Source organism: Triticum urartu, chromosome 3A, assembly GCF_056163025.1.
Source record: "Triticum urartu cultivar PI428250 chromosome 3A, HENAU_Tu73, whole genome shotgun sequence".
NCBI lineage: Eukaryota > Viridiplantae > Streptophyta > Magnoliopsida > Poales > Poaceae > Triticum > Triticum urartu.
In genome coordinates, this window is record NC_141875.1 from 735,934,936 (window position 1) to 735,953,028 (window position 18,093).

The following is an 18,093-nucleotide window of genomic DNA, read 5'->3' on the forward strand; positions in this document are numbered from 1 at the left end:
ATGAAGAAAAGAGCGCTATAACGGTAAAAAAGAAGTCACCAATCCCCGTTGCAACACACGGGTATTCTACTAGTACCAATTAGGACGGTAGCTAGCCAACAATCTAGAATCTACTTGATTGATTCTAATTGAAACACAAGAAGCACAGAAAACACAAGTTTCTTTAGAGAAAGTTCTGATTGTACTTGCATACTAGTGTACCCTCTATCCCTCGTTCAATTGCATTAAAGTTTGTGCAAGAAATTTTCCTTTGTTGTTTCTCAAATAAAAGAACATTTGGAATCGAAACTTTGCATATCAGCATCAAACAAGTACTACTATGTGCGCAAATGCTTTCAGATATTTTGACGCAACTTAAATATTAAAAAATGGTACAACTCATTCAAAATTTAAAAATTTGACAAATTTATGTTTCATGCAATGAGTGACACTTGTGTATAGTTGAACTGCAAAGTTTTCAAATTCAAAAGTTCTCATATTTGGGAGAAACAAAAAGGTGAAATTTCTATAAGAATAGCAGGAGTCTTAACGCAAACTGAATGGTCTAAACAGAGACTACAGTGATATTGTGGTATAACAAATCCACACTCATTTCTTTATTTCTTAGGTAGGGTTCAAGTTACAGGGCTGTAAGCATATATTTCCTCCATTAACAAATATAAGATTTATTTTGATATTTTAATAGTATAAACTACCTAAGGACTGCAATGAATTAACAAACACACAGAAACATGCCTATATACATCTGTTTATAAAAAGTTTAGAGCAACTTATATTTATAAACAGAGGGAGTATAAAAGATATCTAACCGACTTGATTAAGACCAGAGAATGCAACTCGGCTCAGTCGGCTCGACTGTCTCAAAACAGGCTTTCATCCCGCTTTATAAATAAAGCAACAATCAAAGAGGTACACTGCCGAATAAAAGATAGTGAAGAAGCCCTCTTACAAAACCGATTATGAGATATCCGGTATACAAGAACATACGTGACTACGCTGCCAGCAATGAGAACCGAAAGAACAAAACATCCCCAGGGTATGCCCAAGTACACCTAAGCTCCACGATAACGCCCCCCCCCCCCCCCCCCCCAAGAGGGAGAACGACGCAAAGTGTTGCCACAACCGATTCAACATCGGATAAAAGGTCTTCATCCGGAACGCTAACATAGTGAGAAGAACCACAACAACATATTCAAGAAGAGCACGGCACCCACGAGTGCCTCTGTCGTCGGCTCCAAGGCACGGAGTTTTCGCTTGGCAATTCACCCGTGGGACCACGAGGCCGCCAGAAGAAGCGTTTATAGGAAATTAAACTACGCAAGGTACGGATCTGTTATTATTATTTTTCGTGGGACAAGCCATCGATATATTTAGCCAGGTCATGCAAGAGAGTCGATCAACACGTACAGACGTACACGGCCAGGCTGGATCTATATAGAGCAAGTAAGTCCTCGGAGAGATCGATCTATCTAGGGCAGGCAGGCCATGGAGGATGAGACGGCGGCACCAGCAGCCAAGATCCGGATCAAGACGAACCCGTACATCCCCCATGAGGTCGTCACCGAGATCCTCCTCCCGCTGCCCGTCACATCACTTCTCCGGTTCAGGCGTGTCTCCAAGGCATGGAACGCCACCATCTGCAACGATCCATCCTTCCAGCGCACGCACCTTCGCCGGCACAGGACCGACGACCCGTGCCTGCTCATCGCCCCGCGGATCCATGCGATCGGCAAAAATTTCAACGGTAGCCTCACCGGCCTCTACCAGTGGGAGGAGGACCATGCCTACGGTGATATGACCTCGTGTAATATAAATACTGAGGTCGTTGTTGTTTCGCTTGAAGTCGGTGTTGTCCAAACATATGCTACGCATACACCAGAGCGCCCAAGGCCAAGCTACGATAATGAACAAAAATTACTTGTTATTCCTATGAAGCATGCTACACGGGTCAAGCCAGAACGGATGAAAGAGGATAAGAAATTCTACGTAGTTCCAGGAGAAAGTGCATGCACGTACGTATATTTTGGAGAGCGTGGTTTGCATGCTACTAATGCATGTAAAGATTCCAGTTTTTTTGGAGATAGAAGAAACGAAGCATGCATGGTTAATATGGAGGATTTGCTGGCTGCTCGTACAAGGTTGCAAGTACAGGAATTTTATTCAGTTGGAATTAAAGGAGATGTCGCTGCAGGTTACTACTTTGACATGCCACGCCCACCTGAAGAGATAGAAAGAATTTGCAGGAGGCTTGTGTTGTGGAGAACTCTATCCTTGTGTGCCTTGGGATGGGGTCCACCACAAACGGACCAACAAATAGTCCATGTTAATATAGAGATTAACTTGTCAAACTATAAGACAAGTGATCTAATAGATAATTTTAGAGTCCTAGTTTTAGAAGGTACCTTTTTTTTATCTATCTATCTTATACGTGAGATGGATGGTAGGATGCGATGCTTGTTTCCCAAGCTAGTTAGCTTTTGCAGCTATTATATAAGGCCAAGCCAGAACGATGTAATAGGGGGAGGTTATTTTTATATGAAATAGAGATGTGTTTTCGAGGGTAGAAACCCGTATCAAGTTTTTGAGGTAACTTTAGAAAACCTCTTTGTTGCGATTTCTGCAAGGAAATTGTTTTGCGCGTGAGGTGCCGTCGTACAGATTGTTTCTCTCGTGCTGAGCCGCAAGGTTCAAACCCTCTACTTCGTGTACATCGCGTGTGCGGGCTAGAGGTTACTGCTACTGAAGGTGGAGTGTCGTGAAAGATCAGGCCGCAATAAGAGATCGAATCTCGCCATCGAGGTCCGGTCTTTATCATACGGCACCGCGACGGCCCTCCTGTACCCAATGCCGGTATCTCCGTTTCCCGAATTTCTCGAGGCGCACGACCTTGTCCATTGCGACGGGCTGGTGCTCGTGGGAACCCGGTCCGCAGCATGGGTGCTCAACCCAGTGATGCGCCGCGTCGTGGAATTACCCTGGGGGCGCCTTGGCGGTTCAACGTCCTTCAGCTACCTCGAGGCGTTCGGTCTCGGGCGCGACCCTCGCTCCGACGCCTACAAGGTCGTTCGTTTCTTCATGCCTCCGCGTGTAGAGGTGTTGACGATTGGAAGCTCAGACCGGTGCTGGCACGAGACGGTGTCACAACCCCCGTGGTTTCACGTCAAGAGGCGGCCGGCGGCGATCTGCTTCAAGGGGTCCTTGATCTGGACCGTTGATCAAAAGAATCGTAATGGTCAATTGGGTTTTCTGCGGTTTAGGTTGGATGAGGAAACATTCAGCCTCATTCCACCACCTCCTTGCTGGTCATGGGACGACCACGAGGCATCCACTTTATCTGAGTTGAGGGAAGTGTTGTGCTTGACCACAAGTGTAGGGTTAATGAATCGATCCCTTGACATGTGGATATGCACCGACTTGGACCTTCCACAATGGGAGAAGTGCTACAACATCCTCTCTGACTGGACCCAACCTCTTCATCCGGTGGCCATGTTGGGTAATGGAGTACTCGTATGCCGATCCTCTGGTAATTATCTGCACCGCTGCACTTTTCAACCTGGAAAAGGTGTCACGGTCAACCATACAATTTGTATGAATGACCTAAGATATGACAACGTCGACGAGGGCCCACTTGTTGAATATCCAAGCCGAACTGCCACATACTTTGATGCAATCCCCTACGTCCCAAGCTTCGTCTTGATCTAGCTGAAGTTTCAGCTTGGGTAACATTTGGTGCAACAAAGGCTTCATCTCATTGAAGCCTTTTATTCTTTACCTAGATTGGTTAGTATGCATTGCTTATCTTCTTATAAGAAAATTACGTATCAAATAAGCTTAGAACGTCACAAGGCATCTATCTGAAACTTTTCATTAGTCAGTCTGATAACCATCTGACGCTGCACCCATTAAGCAGTGTTGAGATATTGCACACCGAGGTGAAAACCTCTATTTAGTCTTTACCGGGTGTGGCTGGATGTGATGAGATTTTTGCATCCTTAGTGAGATGCTTGGTTTTTTACCTTTGAATAAATTTAGGTTGTGTGAGCAGCTAACGTTTTCATCGGTCTACAACGAGGATCGCGTTGTCAATGGTTGTCGACCTTAAATACACATTTTGTTTCGTGATAAAAGAGCAATAGTTTTTTCTCATGGCATCTCTTGGTCCTCTTTTTTGGCGGTCAAGAGATAAAGCGGACGTAACGTTATAAGGGTCATGCCATGAGTTTTCACGAGCTCATGTGGGTTCTTGAATCTCATGATGGCTAACTCGTTCAGCTTTTAGAAAGTTATATTCATATTTGAAGGAATGCGGAATGGGCGGGAGTTAGAGATGACGAATTCAAATAGTTCGTTGTAACTTTGTTTGTACTAGGGTCTTTATGTCTCGTGCTCGTATCAATTACTTATGTATCTCATACTATATTGTGAGGAAGTGAGGGAACTAGAGAGGACGTAGGGAGCATGTGTGCATTTTTTTCGATTTAGTTCATTCACTGTAACTCTTTTTATCATTCTATATATAGGTACCTGGGGAGGAGTAATGATGTACTCGGGGTTGAACCACGTGCATATTTTGTAGTCGCAACATAATGTCGTCTGTTGGTGATGGTTGATCTGTCGATCCCCTCCGCGGGCTCACACACATCACCACCTACAACAACCATCGATACCTTTCCTTTGGGAATATCTCTTACAACTCTTATCCCTCAAGTGGTTGTATATATGGTGGACACTCCCTCGCTAGCATTTCGACCATGTTGTTCCTTCTCTACCTTCCTTGTTACCAAGGTCGGTGGTGGAAGAAAAATAAATAAAGGAACCACCCCAACGACAGCAGTCGGGATCCATTCTCCATGAACATCTCTGACAAAGGGAGCACCATCAGACTAAAACCAAGACACAAATCCTTAATGGCTACATTGTTGAACAATACTAACTTTTGATACCATTTGAACATTTAGATTTAATTTGAATTTAAGTCATGTTTAGCGAACGAACTCATACTATATTGTACCAACCAACTAGTGTCACAATCAACTATAACCTAAGAATCTCACAACAAAGAGTAATTATATTTAATTCATGCTAACCTATGAGGTCCGTCAAGGGGGGCGCTCCAGTCTCGATCGCCACAAGGGCAGCCGCCGAGGTATCGACTGATGGTCAAGCGGTCTTGGCAGATGACTCAGCCATCTCAGCAGCTGTAGCCGTCCTCTCCGCAGAGGCAACCGTGACCTCGACGTAGGACTTCGCCCTCCGTGCCGTTGCAGCCGCCCTCTCGGCATTGCCTGCCACTTCAACCGCCCTCTCGCCCGCTGCACGAGAGAATCATGGTAGGTAGCCGCCCTCTCGGCCACGGCAGCCATCCTGTGGGGGGCCTAGATCTCCCTAACTAAGAATCTCCACGAGACCATCTTTGTCATCCGCTAGTGAACACACGGACCTAACATGAAGAAAAAACACATTGGATTTGAATTGCGAAGTCAAGACACAGACTAAACCTAGCATAAGTCAAACCTAGAAGAATCACGTACTCTGCATTTGAGCCGACTTTCAGTCCGTCAAGGCTCTCAACAACTGTCATCTCTCAAATGGTTGTAAATATCGTGGACACTCCCTCAGTGGTATTTCGCATATTGGTGATGGTCGTTCCTCCACATATTTTCTCCAAGGAAGAGATGAGGAGGAACGGCCTCCTATAAACGTCTCCACAGCTCCTATAGTCTCACGGGAGAAGAGGGGGCCCGTGATCTTGCCCGGGGGGGGGGGGGGGGGGGGGGGGGGGGGAGGTAGATCGGCGCTGGCGCCACAACTCCTAAGGTTTCACCTAAGGGTGGAAGCAGGAAAGAAAACGATTCACTCCAAACATTCACTCTTTCAGACTAGGAGCAAATGTTCTTCAACTTTCTTCTATACGTAATTATATATGTTGAGATTAATGTCTATACTTACATGAGTATAGATAATAATAGGAGCAATATTTTTGTGCATCAGTGCCCGCACATTTTATCTTGATCCATCACTACACATACAACAATGCACTCGTGTTTTTTTATTACTGCCAACATGCAAAGCAGAAAACCAAGTTTCATTTTCCTGCCTCCCGTCTGGTAATCCGAAAGAATCAAATTCATTATAACCAGAGCCAGGAGAATGGACCTATATGTAGCTGCGCTGCTGCTCCGATGAAAGAGGGTAGCTTCTTCCGCTGCTGCTGTGGACGCCCCTCCTTAACCATGTTAATGTGGAGATTGCAACCTTCCAAAACCAAGCCACTGAGAGCATCTAGAGCATCTTCTAGGTGGGCATGGGATGTTGACATAGTTACGTGGCCGATACATCGTGAGCGCTTGGTCTTCTTGTCGCAGATCACCTCGGTGCTGAACACTTTACCATGGTTGCTGAACAAGAGTCGCAGCTGAGAGCTTTTCACGGTGAGAGGTAGGTTGTACACCAAGACCTTGAAACAAGGTTCATAATATCTCTCGATATCTCTCGATGTGAATGACGTGCGTTGGACATGTAATCTCTTGCCTCTTCACGCCACGAGCTTCCAGAGAGCTCCTATTGATTTCCTGATAGAGCAACATCAATGTTAATCATTACTACTAGAATTTTATCATGTACGTCTAGGCCTCGAGATGCTTGCTTACACATAGTTCCGACTGTTAAACTCTAGATGGTATCGGTTCTATTAGCCATATGTCAAGATAAAACTACCAGAAATAGCATTATGCGAAATATAATTTTGTGATGTTTATTTTGCAGGTGTTTAATTACCTGAACCGGAGCCATGATTGTTTGTGGGATGAGCCAAGTGCACTTCTCGCAATCCCATTCTTGAGGCAGCCGCTCAATGAACTTGACTTCATCATCGACGAGGTTGTAGCTGAACACACCGTACTGCTTATATGGCGCGGCCTTACTATTGGTGTAGACGAAGTAGACGGAGCCTCCATGGCCAACAAGCATGGAGGCGTCGATGGCAAAGCTGTTGGGCGACCCCAAGAAGAGGACGCGATTGGCCAGGCTGTAGCCATCCTTTCTCACCCACTGTCTCTTATCCCCCTCTAGCGTGCACACCCACATGGAGGACCTGTGCGAATTATTGTAGTATGTCCGGACATGGATGGTCGCCCACAAAAGCTCACCACGGGACTCAAGCAGGTAACTGTATTGCTCCAGGTAATTTCCACACATCTTCGGCAGCTGCTGCAATGGGCTCGCCATGTTGTCAACGCCCCGCTGTGTTGAGATTTGCCACACGCTAGACTCAACAGTTACCAGGGTTCTGCCATTATGGTAAGTGGCACAGTACCCTCCGCTCCTAATGGTGTTCTCAAAGGTCTTCTCCACAAGCGTCCACTTTGCGTCACCGGGTTGCAGGAGCACCTCCGTGAAGCTGGCTATAGTCTTGATGTCCATGAAGACGGTGGAGATGCCATAGAGAAAGGTGGTACCATCAGCATAGACAGAGCCATGGAGGTTCTCCTCCCATCGGTTGTCGAGGCAGCACGCATGCGGCAAGCGAGGCAGATGGGTGACGGCTCTGGTTAGAGGTCGTGGAGGCTAGGGCGGTGATGTTCGACCGTGAGGTACCGGATGGTGGTTGCGTCGGGAGTAGACAGCCAGATCCTCCTCCCGGCTCTGGAGATAGACGGCAACGCGCGGTAGCTAGACTTAGAAAAGACGCACCTGAACCTTAGTGGAACGGAGTTCTCCGGCGTGGCGAGGAGCCACGGTGGGAAGGAGTGGATCGGCTTGGATGAGTCGCGACCGCATTGCAAAGGCGACCAGAGATGTCATGGAGCACGTCCGGTGGGAGGTCTGGCCACCTGGACTGCTCCATGACGGCGGGATCGAGCGAGAATTTGTGCTGGACGGATAGAGGATTAGATGGAATCGGATTAGCCAGGTTTTATATTTATTTTTTGAGTGAAAGCCGGGTTTTTATATAGCTACGTACGGCCGTGTCATGCTCTAATACGTAAGGATACCCATCGAGCTTTCTTTAAGACGCACTGGGTATTTCCTTTTTTTTTTCCGGTAGTCACAAACCTTTCGAAAGGTGGGCTTTGTCGAACAGCTTGCCGTCGTCGTCAGCGTCGTCTCCTTGTTGTTTGGACTGCCCTTCTTTTCATGTCAAAAAAATCGCTTGGAACGTGGGCTATTTGTTTTTATCTGCCAATATAGAAGTCATTGGAGATTAATAGGTCTGCCAATATAGAAGTCATTGGAGCGCCCCGCTGTTTGAAGATTAATAGTCCTGGAGTTGCCTCAATTTAGTTGCTCGCCCTGAAGGTGTCCAGGGTTTGACTTACGGCAGCCAGACTCGTTCTCTTCTGTTACAAAATGTTCTCAAAACAGGCTCACACCCCGCTTTATATTTATATATATAAAGCACGGCCAAGTGATACAAAGCGATGAGGACGCTCTCTTCCAAGGGTCACGCTACGCGTCCGCCGACGGATAGCTAGAAAACATCCGCCGCCTTGTTGGCCGTTGGATGGACGCGGGGATGTCTATCACATTTACTCACTCACAAGTGCCACCTTCCTTTTGCAAGGGCGGTGTTGCGGAACAAGTCCTGCAACAGGATGCTTGTTGCAAAATGTCGGAACCGCTATTTACCTTTCTGAAACACAATATGTGTTGCAGATTTTTTTTGCAACTGAGGTCTTGTTTCAGATTTTTTTTATAACTGAGGTTTGTTGGAAAAAAAATGTCTTCACTTTTTTGCAACATATATTATGTTATGGAAGAAACTTCTGCAACATTGGAGTTGTTGCAGAAAAATTAGAGGAGGGTCACGAGGAATCAGGAGCACATGTCACATGGGGCACGTGTCGTACAAGCGAACATGTGTTGTGTTGCAGATTATCTTTTTCGGACGTGCTATGCGTCAACCGGCGAATCTTTTTAAAGGATCCACCGGGTTGTGAGTCGTCAGATCCATTGTATCACGTGCAGGGGCGAAACTAGGCCTGGGGCAACTTTTTTTTTTGAGCATCAGTACAGACACAAGCGCTCATATACACGCGCATACACTCACTCCTATGAACGCACACACGCACACCCTACCCCTATGAGCACCTCCGAGAGACTGAGCCGGCATATCATCTTGAGATTTACGAAGTCACCGTAGGCGCCTCGTCGTCGACGGGAACGTCTCCTCCCACTGAAAGCGCATCGCCGGAAATCCTGAAATAAATCCAGAAATAATACGAGCACCAAGATTTGAACCCTGGTGGGTTGGGGATACCACTGTCCACCTAACCACTGTCCACCTAACCAACTCAACCACAGGTTGATTCGCTAGGCCTGGGCAACTGGGGCTGTAGCCCCAGGCATGGCCCAAGTAGCACTTGTACACATAGTAGAAAAAAATTCAGAATCTGAGATACATACAAATCCAGCCCCAGGCTTCACATAGACGTAGAGGCCTTCAAGGCTTCAACCCATTAGCCCAACTCCATCAATCGAACAGAAAACCAATCGACGGTACGCTTCGATCTGTAGCCTGATCGCTCGTCGATCAAGTCAATCAAGAAAGAAAAAAAACACCCCTCGCCTGATCGCGACAACAGGGAAATCCTCACCTCGCTAGAACAGAGCGCCCAAGCGCTGCGCCGCCACCGGCCGCACTTGTCAACCCGCGATTGGCGATTCCCCGCCGCACCGGCCGCCGGGTCCAGTGCCCTGGCCTCCCGCCTCTTGTTCTTCGCAATCTATTTTTGATTTGAAGTGCACACACCCAGCACCGCACTTTGTGCTAGTGTGTTGCACAGGTAATATGTAATCTGTATCATCAAATTTGGTTATCCCTAATTCCTTTATACCAGCCAAACTTAGTGAGTTTTATTTATTTAGTCAATTTTATTAAATTGTTTGTCAGGAAATTAGATACTTCATACGAACAATTGATTTAGTTTATGTCCAGTGTCTTGATTTTAAATACTTGATTTTATGTTTGCAGATCCAGGTCCTGGTGAAGAAACGAGGGCCTTGAATTAAGCAAGTCTTCACTAATTCGGTACCAAACCATGTTTGCAATGATACACTTTATTAAACTATTTTTTTTATGGATCTTCCTCTCGTGATAATAATGAATTTTTATTTCATCTTGAATGTGATTTATTGTCATACTTATAATGCGCATTGATGTGCGTAATATTTGACATTATAATTAGTCAGTTAATTTTAGCCCTAGGCTTTGAGAAATCATGGTTCCGCCTCTGATCACGTGGCTTAGTGTTCTCCTCATTTCTGAAATAGAGGGTGTGTTGCAAGTTTCCTTTTGCAACACAAGTCTTGTTGCAAATTTTTTTGCAACGAGGTTAGTATTGCAAATATTTTTTTTGCAACAAAGGTCTTGTGACATTTTTTTGTAACAAAGGTCTTGTTGCATTTTTTTGCAATATGCATCTTGTTGCATATTTTTTTATGTCTCCACGTTTTTGCAACATTGGTGTTGTTGCGGAAGGTACTTTTGCAACATGGATGTTGTTGCAGAAAAATTACAGTAAAGATGTAGTGGCGGGCCACGCATAGGACACACATCACACGCTCAAGGCGGCGGGCGCGCAGTGTTGGATCAGCCCTGCTGTTCACAAGCTTTTCCCTCTTCCAAAGCAGATCTCGGGATAATCGAACAACACACACGAATACGAGAATGCTGCCAAAAACTAATACAGGTAGGCCTGAAAACAGGACACGACACGCACTAGGACAACTAGGCTCGATGACAACGCCCTCAGGAGGGAGAACGGCGCTACGCGTGGCCGTTGCCGAGTCCACGAAGGACAGATGTACGTCTACACCTGAAACCCTGGCACGGGAAAGGAAAACAACAACGACGACCTCAAGTGGTGAGCAGCGTCCACAAGCGTCGCCGACACCGGCACCAAAGCGTGGAACTTTCGCTCGGCAGCTCGCCCATGCCACGGTGAGGAACCGAGAACCACTGTGACAAGCACAAGCATCAAGTTACATATCTGGACATCGCTACTGCCAACGACAAGATGCGAGCCCGAGCCTATCGCCGCTACACCCCTTGTTGCTCAAATGACCAATAAGCATAGCCATCGCCGTCGTCATGGTGCCCGTCAAAGATCCAACCATATGGACCTCCACCTGGGGCCGCCACCCCGGCATCCATGTCTCGAGATACCATCAACTGCCCTCACCATAGTACACCAATCACGGTAGGAGGGGTAGAGTCACTCCACCTACTCCAAGCTCGCCATCAGCCACCAGATCTGGGTCAGCGTCTTCACCTTAGGAAACGCCCACGCCGGCATCCCAAGCCAGTCACAGTGGACCCGGGGGGCATGATCCAGTGACTACCGATGGCCATCGTCAAGCAAGCCTCGGCTAGGCGACTCACACGCCGTCATGCTTGTGGCCAACTGCGCTGATCTGTCCGGCGGCATAACGGTCCCTCTCGAAGATGCCATGATCCCTCAACCGACGCCATAACGTGAGGACGCCACCCATCGAGGCCACAAGCATGACCAGAGGTGGCCTAGAGCCAGCAAATCCGACTCCAAGGCGTAAAGCTCCGGAACAGGCAGCCTTGGGTGGAAGGACCACGTCAAACTTTGGTCGGAGACTCACCCACGACGCCGACACACTACCAACGCGTATAACCAGGAGGACCGGGCAGTCCAAATCCAGACGAGAGGCAGCCCATGGTAGCCGGCCATCACGCCAGCTACATCCTCCGGCGGTTCCTCGTGAAGTGCACCGCCAACCCCGTCCAGCACCAAGACCGCCGCCAGCATCCCCACATCCATCGCCACATGCCCGCAGGAAGGGGACGCAGCAACCACCGCCCGAGCCCCCGCACACCAGCAAGAAGGGGCAGGCCGCCGGCCAGCCAGGAGCGCCCGCGCACGGAGGCCAGACCGCGCCGCCTGCACGCGTCGGCCCAGAACCACTCCATCAACGCTACTAGGGCACGCAACCACCAAACCACCGCGTAGCCCTCCGCACTGCCGTTGCGTGCCATGGCCACTGCCGCCAGCATGCATGACCGCGCCGCCGCACCCCACGCTCACGCCGTGCCACCACCAGGAGGAAACGTCGGAAGGAGAGAAGGCCCCGCCGCCGACGCCACCGACTGGGCTATGCCCGTTAGCGCGCGCCGGCGGCAGCAGACGAGGAGGGAAGGGGAGGGTGGAAGACCGGTGGCGTGCTAGGCTTCTCCTTGGACGCCTGCGGGGGTGGCACGGGGAGAGGTAGAGGGGGGAGGGGAAACAGATCCCATGGCCAATGCTAACCTTGTGTTACAAAATTATGGTTGTCCGCCATATTCATAACTCATTTATACAACAATGCAAAAATAAAAATCTAGTTTCTTAGGTACATCTAAGCTGGCATTGACACAGTCACGGCTGCCCCTCCTTGACCAAGCTGACCTCCAGACTGTGCCCTTCCAGAATCAGCTTGTTGAGATCAGTGAGGGCATGCGTCGTCTCTATGGTCACATGGCCGATAACATGTGAAACCTGTGTCTTCTTATAGCGGACTACCTCAGCATTGAGCACTTTGCCATGCTTGCTAAAGAAGAGTCGCAGCTGAGCGGTCTTCAATGTGATAGGCAAATTGCGCACCAGCACCCGAAAACTAGGCGCGCGATGTCTCTCAATGTGAATGGTCCGTGTTTGAGGACAAGAAATTGTTGGAGCCGTTTTCTGCAGTTGCTCCTTCGTCAGTTTTGTATCCTCCGATAACCTCTCATGGATTTCCTGATCCAGCAAACACAACGATATATTAGCACATATTGTACTGATTGTCTTGGATTGACATGATGAAAATATCAATACATGTTTTCTTTTTTGTCAAAAATAATAATTGGAGAGGGCCTATGCAAAGTTCAGGGTTTGGTTCTTCTGTGGCTGTATTAGTTTAATGCGGCAATGTGATCAATAGTAATATGAGGATAATCAACTTAAGAAATTTGAGATTTTTTTAGCTAGCTACCTGATGAACGGAAGTAATGATACACTTGGGATTGAACCAGGTGCACATATTGTTATCCCAACATTGAGGTAGCCGTTCGACGAGCTTGGCCTTGCCATTGACGAGGTTATAGCTGAACACGTCATGCGGCACCATTCTAACATTATGGTAAATGAAGTAGACACACCCGGCATGGCTGTTGCCCAGCTGGGAAGCCTCCACCGCGAAACTGTTGTGCAACCCCAAGAATAGGACGCGATCGGCGAGGCTATGTGCGTCCTTCCTCACCCATCTCATCTTCTTCTCCGGCAACTGCGAAGTTGACACCAACAGCTCCTCTAGTGCATGCACAAACACTGTGATGTCGCGAATGTAGGCGCCCCGGCTGGGCTCATAAGTTTCATATTGCCGGCCCTGGATCGACGTCCACAAAAGCTCACCACGGGACTCAAGGAGGTAGTTGTCCTCGTACAAGGATTCAATGTAGGGCTGCACCTGCACCGTCGGTGTCGCCGGCCTTGGGACCAGCACGTCGCGGGTGGCATCCCTATTGGGCGTGATGATGCGGCATAAGTCAGCCCCCACTTTCAGCAGGATCTTGCCGCCGTGGTACGCAACAAAGAACAGAACAAAATGCCGGAACCTGGCCGCTCAATTGACCTCACCACGAGGGTCCACACTGCATCGCCGGGGTGAAGGAGTGCTGCCGTCAAATGGCCGGTGCCAGCGAAGCTCATGCTGTAGAGAAGGGTTGTGCCGTCGCCGTAGATGACGCCGTGGAGATAGTCCATGTTCTTCCAGTCGCTGAGGTTTCGCGGGAGTGGAGGCAAGTGTGTGGCGGCGGCTCCGGTGAAAGCTTCTTGGAGGCTAGGGCGGAGGCGTTCGATGGTCAGGAACCACAGTGTCCCGCCACCTGAGCTGGTCATCCAGTTTCCCCGAGGCCTAGGCAGCAGCGACTGTGAGCGGTAGTTCGACTGGGAGAAGATGCATCTCATCTCCAGGCACGTCGAGTCTTCCTTCGTCGCCGCGATGAGCCATGGCAGGAACTGAGCCTTCTCCGTCGCTGTTGGGAACCATGAGCCACACCATGGCTTGCAGACGGCGTGGAAGTGGACAAAGTCGGTGGCGTCGTGCAAGCGGGCGGAGATCTCGCGTGTCAGATCCGATGAGAGATCAGACCAACGCCTCCCGGGAATGGCGCGGCATGATTGGGGAGCTAGCAGAAGAGATCAGCCAGTTATATGATACACCGAAACGTACTTGATTGGCCGGCCAATGGTACATCAACGGATGGTTACATCTTGTACACCCACGACCTTTAAGGTTTCGTATTCCATCTGTATTTACTACTAGAAAAAATTAGGGTACTTACTAAAACACATTAAGAGAAAAGAATCACACTTCCCTACCACAATAGGCCAAGCCCCCATCGCGGCCGCCATCTAAGAAATTTTGGTCCCCTAGCCTCCAGCTGCCATCTTGGATCTGAGAGGTGGGGGGACCTCGGATCTTCGAAACCTCTATGTTCTTCGTCAACACCTAGTGGTTATCATATTTTTGTGAGAATAAACTTCCTTTTGTTCTTTTGGCAGTGCCATGAAGTTCTATAGTTTTCTGTCGTCCCAGATTCGATTATTTGGATCTGATGAGTTTATGTTGCTGTGTCAAGCTTTTTTTGTTGGTTTGCTTCTTTGGGGAGTTGAAATTTTTCATCGATGTCATGATGAAGATATAATGGTTCGACCGCCTGCACTTCTAGGGGATCATCCCGGCCCAAATACATTCATCGATCAAGGCTTTCTATCTTTTTAGCTGGGCGACTCAAGGCGCTTTCAAAAATCAATTATCGGTAATGTTCATGCTGTGAAAGAGTGCCAACATCGTTTCCCCAATCTAATTGCAGCCTCTTTACCGAAGCCTTTGGAGTATTTCTTTGAGTAGATATTGATACCGTGAAGAAGGTGTTTACAAGAGATTTCATTTTAATTCTTCGGCATATGAGTTACTTTGTATTTTTTTGGATCTTAGGTCCAAATTAGTGTACCTGTAATTGTTATGAGTATCAAATAGCAAAAGAGCTCATGCGTTGCAACGTGAAAAAATAGCACACGCTCTTAACCCCATAACCATTACTCAAGACCACAATAGGTCCACGTAATTTGTTTCAGGGGGGCATCACATTTGTTTTGCCGCTTATCCTCCTTCTCACCCTCACTGGCGGAAGGTTCAATGTTCGCGCAAACCAAAACGTGTTTGAATGTGGTTAATCCTAAGCTCTATCTCTCTCTCTCCCTCTCCCTCTCCCTCTCCCTCTCTCTCTCTCTCCCTCTCTCTCTCTCTCTCCCTCCCTCCCCCGCTCTCTCTCTCAGTGAGAAATCTGTTGTTTTTCCCTACGAGGTTTTTCAAAGGTGTGCATGTGTGGTTATCATTGTTTTCTTTCGTCTTCATATGGTTTTGGTGGATATTTATTTGCAATCCGAATCGTCGCCGATACGAAAGAAAAACAGACCGCGCAATATAATTATAAGTTTGCTTGCAAAATCCATATTTAAAATTATTTAACAGGTGAAAATAACATCATATTCATATTCTACACATTTTTCTAATGAAAATTCATACATGAAATGTTAAAATCGGAGTTACGGTTAAAAGATAAGGATAATTTTAAAAACAAATGTTTGACTTAAATATGATCCACAGGTGAATTACCTAAAACAACAGGGGGTCTGAAAAAATGCAAAATAACGGTTCGGCTCTGATTAAGTGTGGAGTGCGGGTTGATTCACATAAAATACAGGGGATTTTTGTGCAAAATTGCATGACGGACCACCAGGAGCACTCCTTGTTTTATTATTATTACGGAAAGATAAAGTTACTAGTGTTTCTAAAAAAAGGCCAACCCCCCAACCACACAACCTTGACAACACCAACTAACTCTTTGAAATCCTAACGCTCCCACATGAGAAACAACATGACAACTTTACAAGTGGTGTTGGGCAGAAATGTAAACATGAGACAATTCAGTAAATCTACATGGTTGTGAGTATCTCTTCACACCTTTGTCAGCGTTACTTGATGATGCCCAACAAATATTGCATTCGACTGAAAGTAGAAAACCCCATTTTAATACTCAACTATATAAGAGCATAAATTTTATCTTGTTAATGTGTAAATCTTGGGACCAAAGGTTAAATGATTTTAGAGATTTAAAAAAAGGAATTAGCATCGGTACAACTTACAAAGGCATAATTACACACCTCTCCTGCTATTTTCCTTCAAACATAATTTGTAACACACTATATACCACAAATTTTTTAGAGTTCTCCTAAAGAGACAACATAGAGGGGAATGACGTTCTAGGAAGCATACAAATTAAATCAAGAAAAATACATGTTGTTTACTCATTTTAACTTCTATGTACGACTATACTATAGTAAACTAAATAGTTATTTGATATATGACATTGTACTAATGACTATCTGCTACCAATCCATGAACCGACGTGTGAAAAATACACTTGCTTTTTATCAAAGAAACGGTTAACTTTCAATTTCATACACCATAAACCACATCAAGAATTTGCAGAATCATTATTCTTTAGACAAATGTGTAAAATATTCAACACATGAAAAGAGATTGCATGTGCATTGCAAAGGGATGAGAAAATGCAACATTTATATCAATCGACACCTATAATAATTATAAAAAATAATGTAAATGTTTGTATAAAATACTCGAATCCTTTTTATTCATGCCAACCGGGAGATTTAATTTCCTCATTTCATAACCCAAGATTTATTTATGCCAATTGGTAGATTATTTACGCTAATCGGGACATTTATTTTCCAAGCCATGAATGTTGGCTATGGTTGTGGGGTGCGGCCCACCCTGCTGCAGCCGACCCTAGGAGGAGGCAGCCCATCCTCACTGCGCCTACACATAGAGAGGGGCAGCCCCCTCCAAAGACATTCTTTCTTCTGCACAGAGCCTGCCCCATCCAAAGAAAAGATCCACACCACAAGGCTGCTCCACCTCCTCTTCTAGTTCTCAGGTATGATTTCTTTATTGATGGCTAAGGCCTGCTGGATTGGCGCTGCCGTACGCGTGGATACCCAAAGAGAGATCGTACTTTGGATCTTTGGTTCAACCAAAAAATTCTCGGGGTTGGAAGGTTGTAAGTCCTAGCCGCGGGATTCTGCATAAACGATCAACACCAACTCTACTTCAGGTGCACTATAGTTGGTAATGATCTGGTCCAATCTTATCTGCATCTTCATAGTGAACCTGGGAACTTGATTCATAGTGTGGGTTTTTTACCACGTTTCCCAACAATTGCATCATGGGTGATCTATGAATAGATGCGGATTGTGATCTAGAGCACATGAGATGTGCAGCTATTGCACAATAATTTTGCTTTGCCAGTAGTAGATGAGACCTATTGTTGACACATTTTTTGTGCGGGTAACATATGTGATTTATTACTTGATATTCTTGTTGCATCCCTTGATGATTTAAAATGTTTGGGATGCTTTGTATTTATGATGAACCTTCATAATAAATATGTTTTAAAAAACATTGTTATAATAAGTTGTACGAATGTTTTATTTGACAGACATGAAGATATTTTACCCGGCATACATGAATATTTTCATGGGCAAAAAATAGTTTGTTTCGTGTGGGAAACAATAGTCAAAGTTCTATATGCACCTCCTACAATTAATTTCCTCGAAACTGAATGATCAACCAAGGGAAGCGTGAAAAAAGATGAAAACTTGCACTAACGCCGGCCGCCTGCACGATGCCGCCGACTTTGCCCGCTTTCACGCAGTCTGCAAGCCGTAGCACGACTCGAGAGAGCGCCGCCGCCATCGTTCCGGACAACCACGACGACCCACCAATTCCTCCCGTGGCTCCTCGCGCCGGACCCTTCTCAAGCTCAGGTGCATCTACTCCAAGTCCACCTACTACGTGACATCACCGCCGCCCTCGGCAGCCCAAGGAAACTGGGTTTGCAGCGCCGACGGCACGGCTGTCCAGTACCTCATTGTCAACCACCTCCTGAACCCTAGACTCCATGATCCTATCGCCGGACAAGTCATCGGCCTGGCTCGTTTCCAGTGGGACGTGGGTGAT

General features: G+C 46.9%; 2 protein-coding genes across 2 annotated transcripts; one reads left to right on the forward strand and one right to left on the reverse strand.

The window, feature by feature from the left end:
• Positions 1-1,485: 1,485 nt before the first annotated feature.
• LOC147982445 (putative F-box protein At3g21120) lies at positions 1,486-3,702 on the forward strand. Its single transcript, XM_087517337.1, has 2 exons — positions 1,486-1,783; positions 2,813-3,702. The coding sequence occupies exons 1-2, from the start codon at positions 1,486-1,488 to the stop codon at positions 3,700-3,702; spliced, it is 1,188 nt and encodes a 395-aa protein (XP_087373463.1).
• Positions 3,703-12,386: 8,684 nt separating this feature from the next.
• Positions 12,387-17,829, reverse strand: LOC147982446 (uncharacterized). Its single transcript, XM_087516302.1, has 4 exons — positions 17,733-17,829; positions 13,591-14,176; positions 12,982-13,507; positions 12,387-12,722 (listed from the first exon to the last, which is right to left on the reverse strand). The coding sequence occupies exons 1-4, from the start codon at positions 17,827-17,829 to the stop codon at positions 12,387-12,389; spliced, it is 1,545 nt and encodes a 514-aa protein (XP_087372428.1).
• Positions 17,830-18,093: the final 264 nt, after the last annotated feature.